The sequence below is a fragment of the Erpetoichthys calabaricus genome, chromosome 11 (assembly GCF_900747795.2).
Source record: "Erpetoichthys calabaricus chromosome 11, fErpCal1.3, whole genome shotgun sequence".
NCBI classification, from domain to species: domain Eukaryota; kingdom Metazoa; phylum Chordata; class Cladistia; order Polypteriformes; family Polypteridae; genus Erpetoichthys; species Erpetoichthys calabaricus.
The window spans coordinates 85,832,044-85,844,843 of NC_041404.2; the positions used below are offsets into that span (position 1 = coordinate 85,832,044).

The 12,800-nt window shown below is 36.0% G+C and overlaps 1 protein-coding gene across 2 annotated transcripts in view; it reads left to right on the plus strand.

The window, feature by feature from the left end:
* The first annotated feature begins 556 nt into the window (after positions 1-556).
* ap2a1 (adaptor related protein complex 2 subunit alpha 1) overlaps positions 557-12,800 on the plus strand; it is an 84,322-nt gene continuing 72,078 nt past the window's right edge. For both annotated transcript variants that reach the window (XM_051933343.1, XM_051933344.1), the window contains exons 1-6: positions 557-955; positions 6,341-6,552; positions 6,638-6,831; positions 9,643-9,772; positions 11,712-11,813; positions 11,908-12,167. In XM_051933343.1, the coding sequence (XP_051789303.1) occupies positions 889-955; positions 6,341-6,552; positions 6,638-6,831; positions 9,643-9,772; positions 11,712-11,813; positions 11,908-12,167 (965 nt within the window). In that variant the 5' untranslated portion in view covers positions 557-888. The remainder of the gene's footprint in view (positions 956-6,340; positions 6,553-6,637; positions 6,832-9,642; positions 9,773-11,711; positions 11,814-11,907; positions 12,168-12,800) is intronic.

Sequence of the window (12,800 nt, forward strand, 5' to 3'; positions counted from 1 at the left end):
AAATTTGTAACGAAACAAAGCACACAGTAGGAAATCTATAGCTATCATTATTAATTATAAACGATTTTAACCATTTGGTCTTTAAAGTCCCATTAATGCAGTGAAACCGATGGCTTTTAGACCAACGTTTTGATAATCCTTCACCAAGACTGCATTCCAAATACAGTATTTGCAAATATCATCATCCTATACCGACCATATTTTAATGTACAGTACTTACTAGCTCCTTTTAAAACTCTGTTAATTTCGGTACTTAATACACTCACCCTATACCTCTCCGATCAAGAAACAACTTTTGATAAAGAGCTCGCACCTCATACGTGCAGGTGGCTCAGGTTCAAATACACCAGAAATTCTTTCCATACTACAATCATAAAAGTACGGTAAAAATGACTCTTCAGTTTGAATTATAAATTTCCAAAGAGACTTTAAAATAAATGCCCGCATTATCACACAACAAAATCCTTTCTGCAAAGTAATGTGCTGCTTCGTACACATAAAGCTTGGAGAAACTGAACTGACATGTACAATACTTCTTCCTCCTTCTACCATTATTTCCGGTCGCGTGCGCGAACCCGAGTCCAAGCCCGCGCCTGCGCTTCAGTAAGCGCATGCCCGCGTAGGATTCTAAACCGGTATAGTGTCTGGGTCACGAGCCTTTCTTAAAAAAAATAAAAAAAAGAGGAAAAAAAGAAAAAGCGCAGGAACGCAAGCGGGAAACCCTGTAAAAAATACAGCGAAGTCTCCGTGTACAGGCTTGGCATTGTCATCGGTGTAGGTCATAAGCAGCCGGAGCAGGAGGCCAGTGTCGTAACGCAACGGCAGCGAACGGCGAAGCGGGCTGCAGGAGCGACGACAGCTTGCACCGGGCTGCTTTAAAAGGCAAAGATGCCGGCCGTATCCAAGGGCGACGGGATGCGGGGCCTTGCGGTCTTCATCTCCGACATCAGGAACTGTGAGTCCAACTAAATCTGACCAACCAATAGAATCATTCTGTCCGGAGTGAACGCGCGCGGGGGTGTTCGTGCGGGTTGTGTGTTCAGTGTTGGGGGGTGAATGAGCTCAGCTGTGTGCGGTAGTGGCTTGTTATCTGGGCGCGACGTACATGGCCAGGCCACATTTCCGAAGGTCACGAGCGCGATTATACAGCAGGCAGGGAGACGTGAGAGTGATATGTCTTCGTTTTTTTTTTTCTTAAACTCTTAGGTCACCATATCGTCAAAAACGTTGCCTTCTATAGGGACCCTCCGAGTGGAATCCCACCTGTTCACCTGGATGACTACACAGTCTACTCGGTATACTCCCACTGTAATTGATGTATTGCTACCCCAGTGCACGTCCGACCAAGCTCATCAATTTTACTTGATGCTGTGCTCAATTATTTGCTCACTTCACCCCCCTCCCTTTCCCTTTCACATCCCAAACTAAATCATCAATTAGAAGCGGTATAATTTGAAATAAGAAAGCTACATGCACTAATCCAATCACTAGCTATCAAAGCCAATGCCTGTCATTTTACATCAAAGAACTGCTTGGTAAGCTCTTTGGAGTAACATTGAAATATATGTATAAGAGCAATTTCAGTGATTGGTCAAGTTTCTTGCTGCTTTCTAAACAACGACAGATGTGCTGATTCATACTGTAGCAATGCATTATGAAATATTCTTGCCTGGAGTCACATCACTACAGAAGACCCCATAAACCTATAAGATGATTTATTAAAAATATAGTTATAGTTCTAGAAAGCAAAATTGGCACTTTTATGCATTTATTTAACCTATAAATATGAGAATTTTCAACTAAACCACATGATTTGTTCTTTGAAATTTAAAGGCAGTAAGTCCTTCCTGACTTTTAGCACTCCAAAATCAACATTCTCTCTGCCTTCAGGAACCTCCCCAGCATGATCTGATTGTTTCCCAACTGTCTAACTGAAGCTGATCACAAAGATGTCACTTGCAGTAAACAGACAATCGCCTTCAGGCATTTCATCTACAAACACATCTTATTAGTATCTCTCAGTTCCTATGCAGAATCATCATGTGTATCTTTCTGTATTCCTAAATTTTAATCTTGCCTTATGGTCTACCCTCCCTCACCCTTTCTTCTCTTCTCCCTTTCTCAGAGGATTGATTTCTTAGCATACTTTCTCTGTTTCGCCATACCACATCTGTATAATTTTTTCTCTGCCAGTCCAGCCATTACAATGTTTGTCATAGCCATTTGTGAGGATATAACTCACATTTCAGTTTAAAAGCTCAAGCTGGTGTTAACTGAAATAATTTTACCAGGTTGTGTCAGGGATCTGTGGTGAATTTAGGTTTTTCTACTTCTTGTTTTGGTTTGTTTGTAAATGTCTCTCCCTATGTTGTTCCTCTTCAAAGATTGTAATTCCTTGCTTGTTTGAGAAATTAAAACTGGCTTTGATTTATTGCCAGCAGTGTTTGTTGACAAATCTTCCATTGATCTTGCATCCCTAAAAGGAATTTAATAGACCTTTGTCAGTTGTACATTTGAATCCTGTGTTGTAGCCAAAACAATTAGAAATTTTTTTGACGAGAGTTTTTGCATTCCTTTTTCTTTTATCTTCTTTTCAAACACTCATAGCTGGTAACAGTGGTGCCTGGCATGAGGTACCATCTGCATTACTGGGAATGTGAAAATATTCCTTTTTAAAAGGCTTACCCATATAGAAATGGATGCCAGTATATGAAGCATATCCAATAATCATTGATGAAGCAAAGTAAATGTTGACTTTGTAAAAGATTACCAGTGTCCTACTTAGAAAGGAACCTTTTACTTTGCATAAAGTGGAGGACTACAATCTCTGTGGGATTTCATTCCAACTGAGAGATCAGTAGAAAAGATCAGTTAGGTCCAGTTCCCTTTACTGTCATTAAGTGCAATATTGAAATTTGTTATTTCTACCCACAGTTGCAGTGCATTTTGAAATGACAGATGACTTTAGGTAAAAGTGAAAATGTAAAAATTGACCATCATTATTACAATGTGTTCTGTAAATGTTCAACCCCCTTGATGTTTTACAGTTTCTGTTGTTACATGCTTTTTATTTAATAACTTACAGATCTATCAAAATTATATTCCAGTGTCACAGATTTGACATTTAAAAAAACTTGTTGATTCAGAAGTAGCAGTAATGTTGCTAGTAGTAGTACCGTCACATATGCCATACTAATATGTTGTGCCTGTTTGGAAAATTTTGCATATTTACATTAGAGAGTCCGCTCAGGTTGGACGGTTTGGAGACAAAGTCAGAGAGACGAGATTGTGTTGGTTTGGACATGTGCAGGGGAGAGATGCTGGGTATATTGGGAAAAGGATGGTAAGGATGAAGCTACCAGGTAATAGGAAAACAAGAAGGCTTAAGAGGAGGTTTATGGATGTGATGAGAGAGGACATGCAGGTGATGGGTATAACAGAGCAAGATGTAGAGGACAGGAAGATATGGAAAAAGATGATCCGCTGTGGCAACTCCTAATGGGAGCAGCCGAAAGAAGAAGAAGATGTTTATATACAACAGTATAATGATAATAAAGTGTCCTTTGCTCATATACTACTATATTGATCATCACAGATGTTTTTTGTTAGCTAACATGTATAGGTATCAGTTATGTATTAAGTGTAAATCATTCTTGGTCTTGAAACCTAATGTCAATGCATACTTAATTAAATTGAACTCTAGAACACTGAATTCAAGCAGTTATGATATTCTTAGCAAAAATTACTTTTGACCTGTGTACTACAAACATTGATCATAAGACACATCATTGTTTTATATACTATAGTCATGCACATTTAGATCATCTTCTACTGTAGGCTACAGAGGCTATCGTCATGAAATCTTTGAAATTTAACTGTTTTGCAGCTGCAAACACTTGAACAGACAGACTAATGTGTATATGTGCTCATGTTCTGGAGGTACCACTGTGTTAAATATTTTAAATATGAGAACTTTTATTGGGATAGCTAATAGGTAAGCTGTCCTACTGTAGTATCTCATCTAAATATTTTTTAAAAGCTGTCAAAGTTTTACTTCATTTACTGCATGACTTGGGGAGTTTTCCAGATTCCTATTACTGTTTGTGTAAGGAAGTTCTTCCTGACTTCTGTTTTAAATGCGTGTCTTTTTAATTTCCTACAGTGTGGTTGAGGACAGGATTTATTGTTTTATTTTAAGAACTTTGCTGGATGTACTTTGAGAACATTGAAGACCAGAGTTAAGTCATCATATAGCATTCTTTGTTTAAGTATAAAGAGGTTTAATTCCATTGTACGGTTGGAGTTATCACCAATCAAAGGATCCAGTTACTTACTGTTCTCTGCATATTTTCTGAAACTTCCATCTTTTTTGTAATGTAATGCTCAGAACTGCACATCATACTCCAGAGGTGGCCTCAATAAGAAATTGTAGAGCTTGGGCATAATGTCCCTTTATATTGAACAATTTTTTACAAGTTTACTAAACACGTTACTTGGCTTTTAAATTGGATCTGTACATTACCTAGACAATCAAAAAGTTATCTCAGTGTAAACCCCTAAAGCCTTTCCAAGTCTTTGCTCAGTTTTGAAGATTGTCAGGGTCTTTTTACATTTTGTTAGCTGTTGTTTCAGTATTTTCTGTCCTAACATTTTCATGTCAAGCCTTAAAAGTTAATTATACCAGGATCTCAGTCATTAGTAGAAGTTAGTCAGAGCTGTGGACTGAGGACATAATTCCTACTGTTAACTTTATCCCATGTTGTGCATTTTACTCTTAGTTGTATTCCATGTCAATGGCCAACGAAGCAGTTTGAAGTTTCACTCTCTCACTTTTCTTGAAGCCAGTGGGGTCAAGTTTCAAAATTGACCATTAATAAGGGTTTTTGATAATCTTAGTAAATTTCTTTAGGTTTCATTTTTGTGCATTTGCTTTTTCATTCTCTCAAGAAACTGTACTGGCATATTATTTAGAGCACTTTTTCATATAGGTAGTTTTCTGATTTATTTCGGATTATAGTTTCCATATTTTGATTGAGTTAAGAGTATGGCACCTTAGTCAATGCTCAATGGAATCCATTTATTATGCTTTCATCACACTGGCAACTTTCTGGTCGACAGGTATTCCTTATTTTAGAATTACTTGGTGATGTATGAGTAATTATTTAGTTCATTTGCAATCTGCTGCTAATTTGTGATTTTTTTCCTTTGTCATTTAAAACATCTTAAATTCTTTAATGCTGATTTTTTACTGGAATAGTATGAGTATAAATGTTTGCTGTTTTCATTACCTTAAATGGCAATTCAGTTTTCAGTTTTGATTATGTGCTGACAGGAAGAAGAGGATCCACATACCTCTTTTTGTGCATAAAACAGCAGCTTTTAAGTGAGTTATGCCCATGGCATTGACTTTCATCTGATCTTTTCTAGAATCTTTCATGGATGAAGTGATCAGTTTGTAATCCTAGTGAGGTTGTTGTGGAAGGTGCTAAAATGCATGATAAGCACTAAAACATGATTTAGAGGTCAGGCAAGAAATATTTTATTGGCAAAAGGAAGCCATGTAACGAGAAAAGATATTTCTTTCTGGATTATTTCTGTATCTGGACATGTGTCTAGAAGTGTAGGTGGCAGAATGTTCAGATATAAGAATCTTGTAATTGTTTAAGAATGTCCCTCAGTGTTCCAGATACTGAAGATACCAGTCCAAATGTGTTGTTTTTGAAGAAGTAATTAAAACAAACCAGGGGATTAGCTGAAGTAATAATTCAAGTATGGTACTATTCAAGAAGTTACTCTAAAGTGGAATGGCTTCAATTCATTTATTTGTTTTCAGTTTAATACGTATGAAGCATTTACTGATGCTGTGATGCATATTCTTGAGCTTTTTGGTTTCTGACAGTGTACATAGTTGGACAATCATTTTTTTCAGAAAGTGTTTAAAATTAAAGTATTGGCAATTTTCTTGGATTTAAAAGGTGAAAAATAAAAAGTAAAATGCTTAGTTTGGTGTAGTGAGGCTGTAATGCTAATGTTAGACATTTCTTCCTTAAGTGAATCTCACGCTGAAGTATGTTTCTTTCTCTTCATAATTAAAGTGGAAAAGAGTCAACTAATTAAGCAAAAATATGAATTAGTCAGGTGTTTAGCAGAGATTTTTCAACAGGGCAGATTCTGGGAACCTTCTCAATAAAGGGATCTGGATGGACTACAGAAAACTCATATGCAGTTCAAAGCCATCCTGTGTTGCTGTGAAGCTAGTGAGCATAATTAACAACTGAGATACAAAGAGTTTGTTCTTGGCATTTTTTTGAATTTTGTAACCTCACTTGTCTTTTAACAGGTAAGAGCAAAGAAGCAGAGATTAAGCGGATAAACAAAGAACTGGCAAACATTCGCTCAAAGTTCAAAGGTGACAAAGCTTTGGATGGCTACAGCAAGAAGAAGTATGTGTGCAAGTTGCTTTTCATCTTCCTTTTGGGGCATGACATTGATTTTGGTCACATGGAGGCTGTCAACCTGCTCAGTTCGAACAAGTATACAGAAAAGCAGATTGTAAGTCATTTTTGGCTACATTTTTTGATGTTGAACCTTTGCTTAAGTCTGATTTTTTTTTCTTCTTCTTTCTTTATACCTTTAGGGCTATCTCTTTATTTCCGTCCTTGTCAATTCCAACAGCGAGCTGATTCGGCTCATCAACAATGCCATTAAGAACGATTTGGCCAGTCGCAATCCAACCTTCATGTGCTTGGCTTTGCACTGCATTGCTAATGTGGGCAGTCGTGAGATGGCTGAGGCGTTTGCTGGAGAAATACCTCGGATTCTAGTTGCCGGGTGAGGGACTGAATAATTTGAAATTGGAAAAGTAGGGTTGGAATAAAGTGAACATGCTTTTGCAGGATTCAGTAACTACTGAAAAATGAAGAATGTTGATTAATAAAAAAGTGCATTAGAACAATTCTGGAAACTAACGAAATAAGTGAAACAAATAGAAGAATGAAAAACTATTTGTTTATATGTTAGATGCTTGAACATATTAGAGTTCATAAAAATGATATTTTTTTGATTTCAAAGTTGCTGTCTTTCCTATAAATGCATTCAAGATGAACACAATAGATAAACTTAGCGAACACCTTGCTTTAACTTCTGTTAATTTCATTATGTTTCATATTAAATGCACCAAATCAGATACAAATGATTACCAGATTGTTAGAGTATAAGCAGAAGGGCTTAACTTTAGATAATAATAAGAAAGTTTGTTAGATCAATGGTTGTCACAATTAGAAGCATGTATGCGGCATCTCAGTGTTCTGATAAAGTCATTTGTCAGACACAACATACAAATGAGATGTAATGAACAGTGGAAATGATTTGTGATTTCATGTTAGTAGTTTACAGCATTCAGAAGCCTGTTCAGAATATGTTTTCAAATGAAGCAGGCTATAGGTTGAGAACCTCTGATTTAGATAAGTTGAGATTCCAGAAGCACTTAGATATTTACTGTTTCTTTTAGAAAAGTAAGGACTAGCTTTGATTGATCAAGAATTTGTTAGTAAAATGTAAACTATAGGTAATTAGAGATTCTCAAACTTCAGGCAGCACTTCTGTTAATATGTACTTACAAAGTTCCAGGGTTTTTCCCAAAAAGTAGGGGTTAGTTTTGTGTTGGTAAGGATATAATTGTAAAGTTGACATTTAAAATAACTGCAGAAGAAGTTTATAAGCTTTCAAGCAGCCTTTGGGAAGGTGGAATGAAAGTTGCAATTCTTATTTTATTAAAAAAAATTGGATTGAAAATTAGTGAGAGATTAAGTATATGATATTGTGTAGTGTTACTTTTTATTTCTGTGCATATATTCCTTAATGCTTTATAACAGCATCTGTTTTTCTGTTAGCTCTCCTCTTTTCAGGTATTGGATTAACAGTAAAGTAGTATAAAGTAAAATAAAGGCAATTACTTTGTTTCATAACATTTTCTAATAATAAATACATTTAGCATTAACATTTAGCTTATTCTTTTGAATTGCTTTGTCAAGCCTTTAATGTGGATATTTTCATTTTCTGTTTGTTTCTGTTTGACTTCTAGGGGTTTCTGACAACAGTCTCCCTTGCAATTAAAGTGTAGTGTCATTTGATTTTAAATCAGGAATTTGACTTGACTAGTCTAAGACTTTCAAATTATTTCACCATGTATCCCCATAGTTTGCTTTGGTAGAATTGTATGCAGTGTGTCTTACCCTGTTGCATGATGAAGTGCCAGTCACAAGGTCTGAAGGTGTACAAGATATTTAATTACAGTACATACTAAAGTCATTCCCTTGCCTCAGTCATTATATTGTTATATAATTGCATGACCGTCTGTTTCTTATATATTCCACACTGTTTGAGCTATCAGTTCAAAACCTTGCAAAGTGACTTTTTGTGCCACTACAAGTAATGTAGGACATGCAGAAACCCTGAAACCTACTCCACATAGACTGACAGACAATGATATACAGGTGAGCTACATTTCACCAAAAGTAACATAGTCCTTATAGGTTTATGAATAACATTCAAAATACACACCCACAAGTTAGGAATTTGTTGATATTATAAGATAATTATTATTAAGGAATGATCTGATATTTATTAACTTATTTTCTTTATTATTACATAGATAATGCATGTTGCGATCTCAGTGGCCAGATTTCTTGCAGATACTACAGCTAATCTAATTTCATCCTCATCAGATTTTTAAACATTGGTCCAGTCAGTTCAAAATTAATAAAATAAAGTTTTTCAGAACATTTGCAAGACATTTAGAAAGCCAGCGATGTATTATATCCAGTCACCACAGATGACATCTCACATCTTAATTAAAAAAAAAAAAAAAAAAAAATCTGTGGTCTGATAATCTTATTGCTTATTCTTGACCTGTCTAAAATGTGTAGTGGAACAAAACTACTAAATGTGTGAAGACCTCCATGGCAAGGTTTATAGAATCACTTTATTTAACAAAACTGTGCATTCATCTGATATACTTGAACATAACTTTTATTTTCAAGTGACTGTGATATCTTGTGCAAATTACATTTACTATGACTATAAACAAGGCCTGGGGTAGTCACTTGAAGAATGTATACTTTTATATGGACTGCTATAGTTGCATCCTAGAAAATGTAGTAATTTCTATGTATGATAGTAAAATCAAAAATATTGCAATATTAAATGTAGCAATAATAAGTAAATTTGAAGCAATGCGATAAATGACATGAATTTTATGTTATGTAAAATTAAAAGAATAATGAATATAAAATAGCAGTGGTAGAGCTGCTGCCTCGCAGTAAGGAGTCCAGGGTTCGCATCTTGGGTCTTCCCTGTGTGGAGTTTGTATGTTCTCCTCGTGTCTGCTTAGGTTTCCTCCCACTGTCCAAAGACATGCAGATTAAGTGAATTAGCAACGCTAAATTGGCCCTAGTGTGTTTGGTGTGTGTGTGTGTGTGTGTGTGTTCCTGCCTTGTGCCCTATGTTGGCTGGGATTGGCTCCAGAAACCCCCGCTACCCCACTACCCTGGTCTGGATTAAGTGGTTTAGGCATATTTTTGCAAGGCACTATACTTTAACTTTTTTACTTCTCATATTATATGGTTGCCTCTGTCTTCACAGGGACACAATGGACAGTGTCAAGCAGAGTGCAGCACTCTGCCTTTTGAGGCTCTACAAGACTTCGCCAGACCTGGTACACATGGGCGAGTGGACATCAAGAGTGGTTCACCTCCTCAATGACCAACACATGGTGAGAAAGCAGTAAAAACAAAACTTGCCTTCTGCCCACGTTCTTCACTGATTTTACATTCATAAGAAATGTAGAAGTATTCATATATTTGCCAGAGTTTTAATAACTGTCTTTTGTCATGTTCCTATTAATTCACTTTTTTCTGTTATGTTTGCTTGCTTAATTGTAACCCTAATAATGACAATTAACAATTAGTGAAGTAGACAGTAGGGTCAGTGTTGTGGTGCTGTAAGAGATAAATAAACATTACACTATATTGATAGACTGTTGTGAACAAAGTTATACAGGTATAACAGTTGGTCATGATAAATTGCTATGAAAATAGCCAAATCTAATTACAGTTCCATTGAGTCCTATGAAGGGTTCTTTACTTTTGTAAAGTTACGCCTAACTGATTGGCCACTCATTTGTCTTCCTGTGTTGTAATTCTTTGGAAAGTTTTGGAGTTTGCTTTAGTGGCATTAATAGACAGAGTATTAATTGATTGCAGGCACACATCTACTGTACACATAGGAATGATTACTCTCAACTATCTAGGTTAGATTTGACAGAAGTGGCTAAACTTAGTTGTTTTGCTTGCTAACACACAAGTCTTTTCTCCCTCAGCTTGAAACTGTTGGAGTCCTCGCATGAACAATAATGCAGGTTTGCCAAGCACCAATCTTCAATAACTATTCTAAAGTGACTAATATATTATTATGCAATATACAGAAAGAAACAAGAAAAAAATGCACCTTACATGCCACAGTATCATATTTCCATAATCTGTGATCCTGAGGATCCTTGACAAGGAGTCAAATTATAGTGGTAGCAAAGCCCCAATCCCCTTTAAGCCTTTATCAATGTCTGGGCAAATCACCTCACTGAACTGTATGTAGAGGGGTGTATATAACTGTGTACCTTCTTAAATAAGTCAATGACTGGGCTGGGTTATGAGTCCAGTTTCTTAAATGAGTGAGCAAGCATTATTAACAAGGGTAACACCCTTGTGTATATGTACAGTATATATAAAATCTCCTATAGAGTTTTCTAAGAAGCTTTAATTATTGGCTTGCTTTATAAATTGGACATTAGAAATTTAAAAAGTTCTAATTAGTGCCACTTAATTGTAGCTTGCTTTTGTGTTGTTGAAAAAGGGAGGAGATGCATTCAGATGCCAGAGTGGGATCATAACTTGAGGCAGGTTTGCTGGCTGTGCAGTCATTTATTTATACTGTACACACGTGCATATGTTCTACTAGACAGCCAATTAAAGTAATGACTAATTAACATACATTTTAAGCTCATTCACTTTTTGTCCAGTCAGTCTTCTGTATTAGATGTTCCTGTCAGGTCTGGGTGTAGATAATTCTATTTATTTTTTGTAACAATTATAAAAATGAATGTAGCAGTTAGTGTGTTACAGTATGTTTGAGAATGCTTCAGGCTTAGCATGAATTTGGATCAGGTCATAATGTAAGTACAATTTTAAAAAAATTGTTATTTAATATGAATCCAACATAATGCAGACATGCATTGTTTTACAGTTTGAGAACAGAAACAAATACAGAGGGAAATACAAAACTAAGAGAACAATAGTGGGATAAGGGAAACATAAATATTGCTCAGGTTGGAAGGCACTTCAATGGACTGAATATCATGATGTATCGTGCCTTGTTCTGCCAAATCAAGTGTACTTCGATCACCATATCCTTGAGATTCTTCCTACAATATGCAGCATACAGCAATATGGCACATCAAGGCACCAGATGTTGTGAATGACACCTGATCACTCTTGCCTGATCACTTTGCAGTCACTGTAGTGAGAAATTATATCTCTCCATATGATTCAGCAGAGAGGTCATCAAATTGTTGGGACAAATCTTGGTTTGTTTCGTTTCAAACCAGAAACTGTAATAAAATTATGTATTTTTCATGTATCCATCTGTCTTTCACTCAGGGTGTTGTAACTGCTGCCATCTCCTTAATCACCTGCTTAAGCCAAAAGAATCCAGAGGAGTTTAAAACCTGCATTTCACTTGCTGTTTCCCGACTCAGCCGAGTAAGGTTCTTTTGTAAGGTTAATTCCCATTGAAACCTTATTTTCTTACCGTTACGGAATTCTCCCAACAGGTCTATTTTTCTCTGCCTTTTAGATAGTGTCTTCAGCCTCAACAGACTTGCAGGACTACACTTATTACTTTGTTCCTGCACCTTGGCTCTCTGTCAAGCTTTTGAGATTACTTCAGTGTTATCCACCACCAGAAGACGGTGCTGTGAAGGGACGGTTGGTGGAATGCCTGGAGACAATTCTGAACAAAGCACAAGAGCCACCGAAGTCGAAAAAAGTGCAGCATTCTAATGCAAAGAATGCTATTTTGTTTGAAGCCATCAGTTTGATCATTCACTATGACAGGTGAGGCTTTGTCCAAAGCATTTCTGTAAATGTGCTATTCTGGAATCTCAAGACGAGTAACCTTATTGGGTTTTGTGAAATGTATCCAATTGACAATAACACAAGGTTCATTAACCACCAATATTTCTAATCATCTTCTGTCACTAATTTGTGATAGAACTTACTTTGAAAGATGATGTGTAAGATATATTTGAACTTTTGCTCTGTAGCACACATTGTGTTAGACCTTGTTTTTTTAATCATGCCAAATACATGTGTACTAAACATATACTACCGGTCAAAAGTTTTAGAACACCTCAGTTTTTCTTCATATTTAATCAGATGAAATACAATGGATGACCTAAAATGGTGAAAAGGTAAGCAGTAAAGATTTAAATTTAAAGCTTAGGTTAGCAAAAACTGAAAAGAGGAAATTTCAGAATATTACAAATGGGCCTTCTTCAGGGAACAACTAATAGGTTACAACTTAGAGATGTTCTGTAGCAATTAAAGTAATGTAAATTAAGCATTGCAAGTTGAAGCAAGCAATTTACACAGGTGTCTCAACTTCTGTTCATTAATTAAAAACCCTGTATCTGTCTTAAATTAGAGTTGGAACAGACTGTGTTAAATGAGTAAATCTAAAGAAAAACT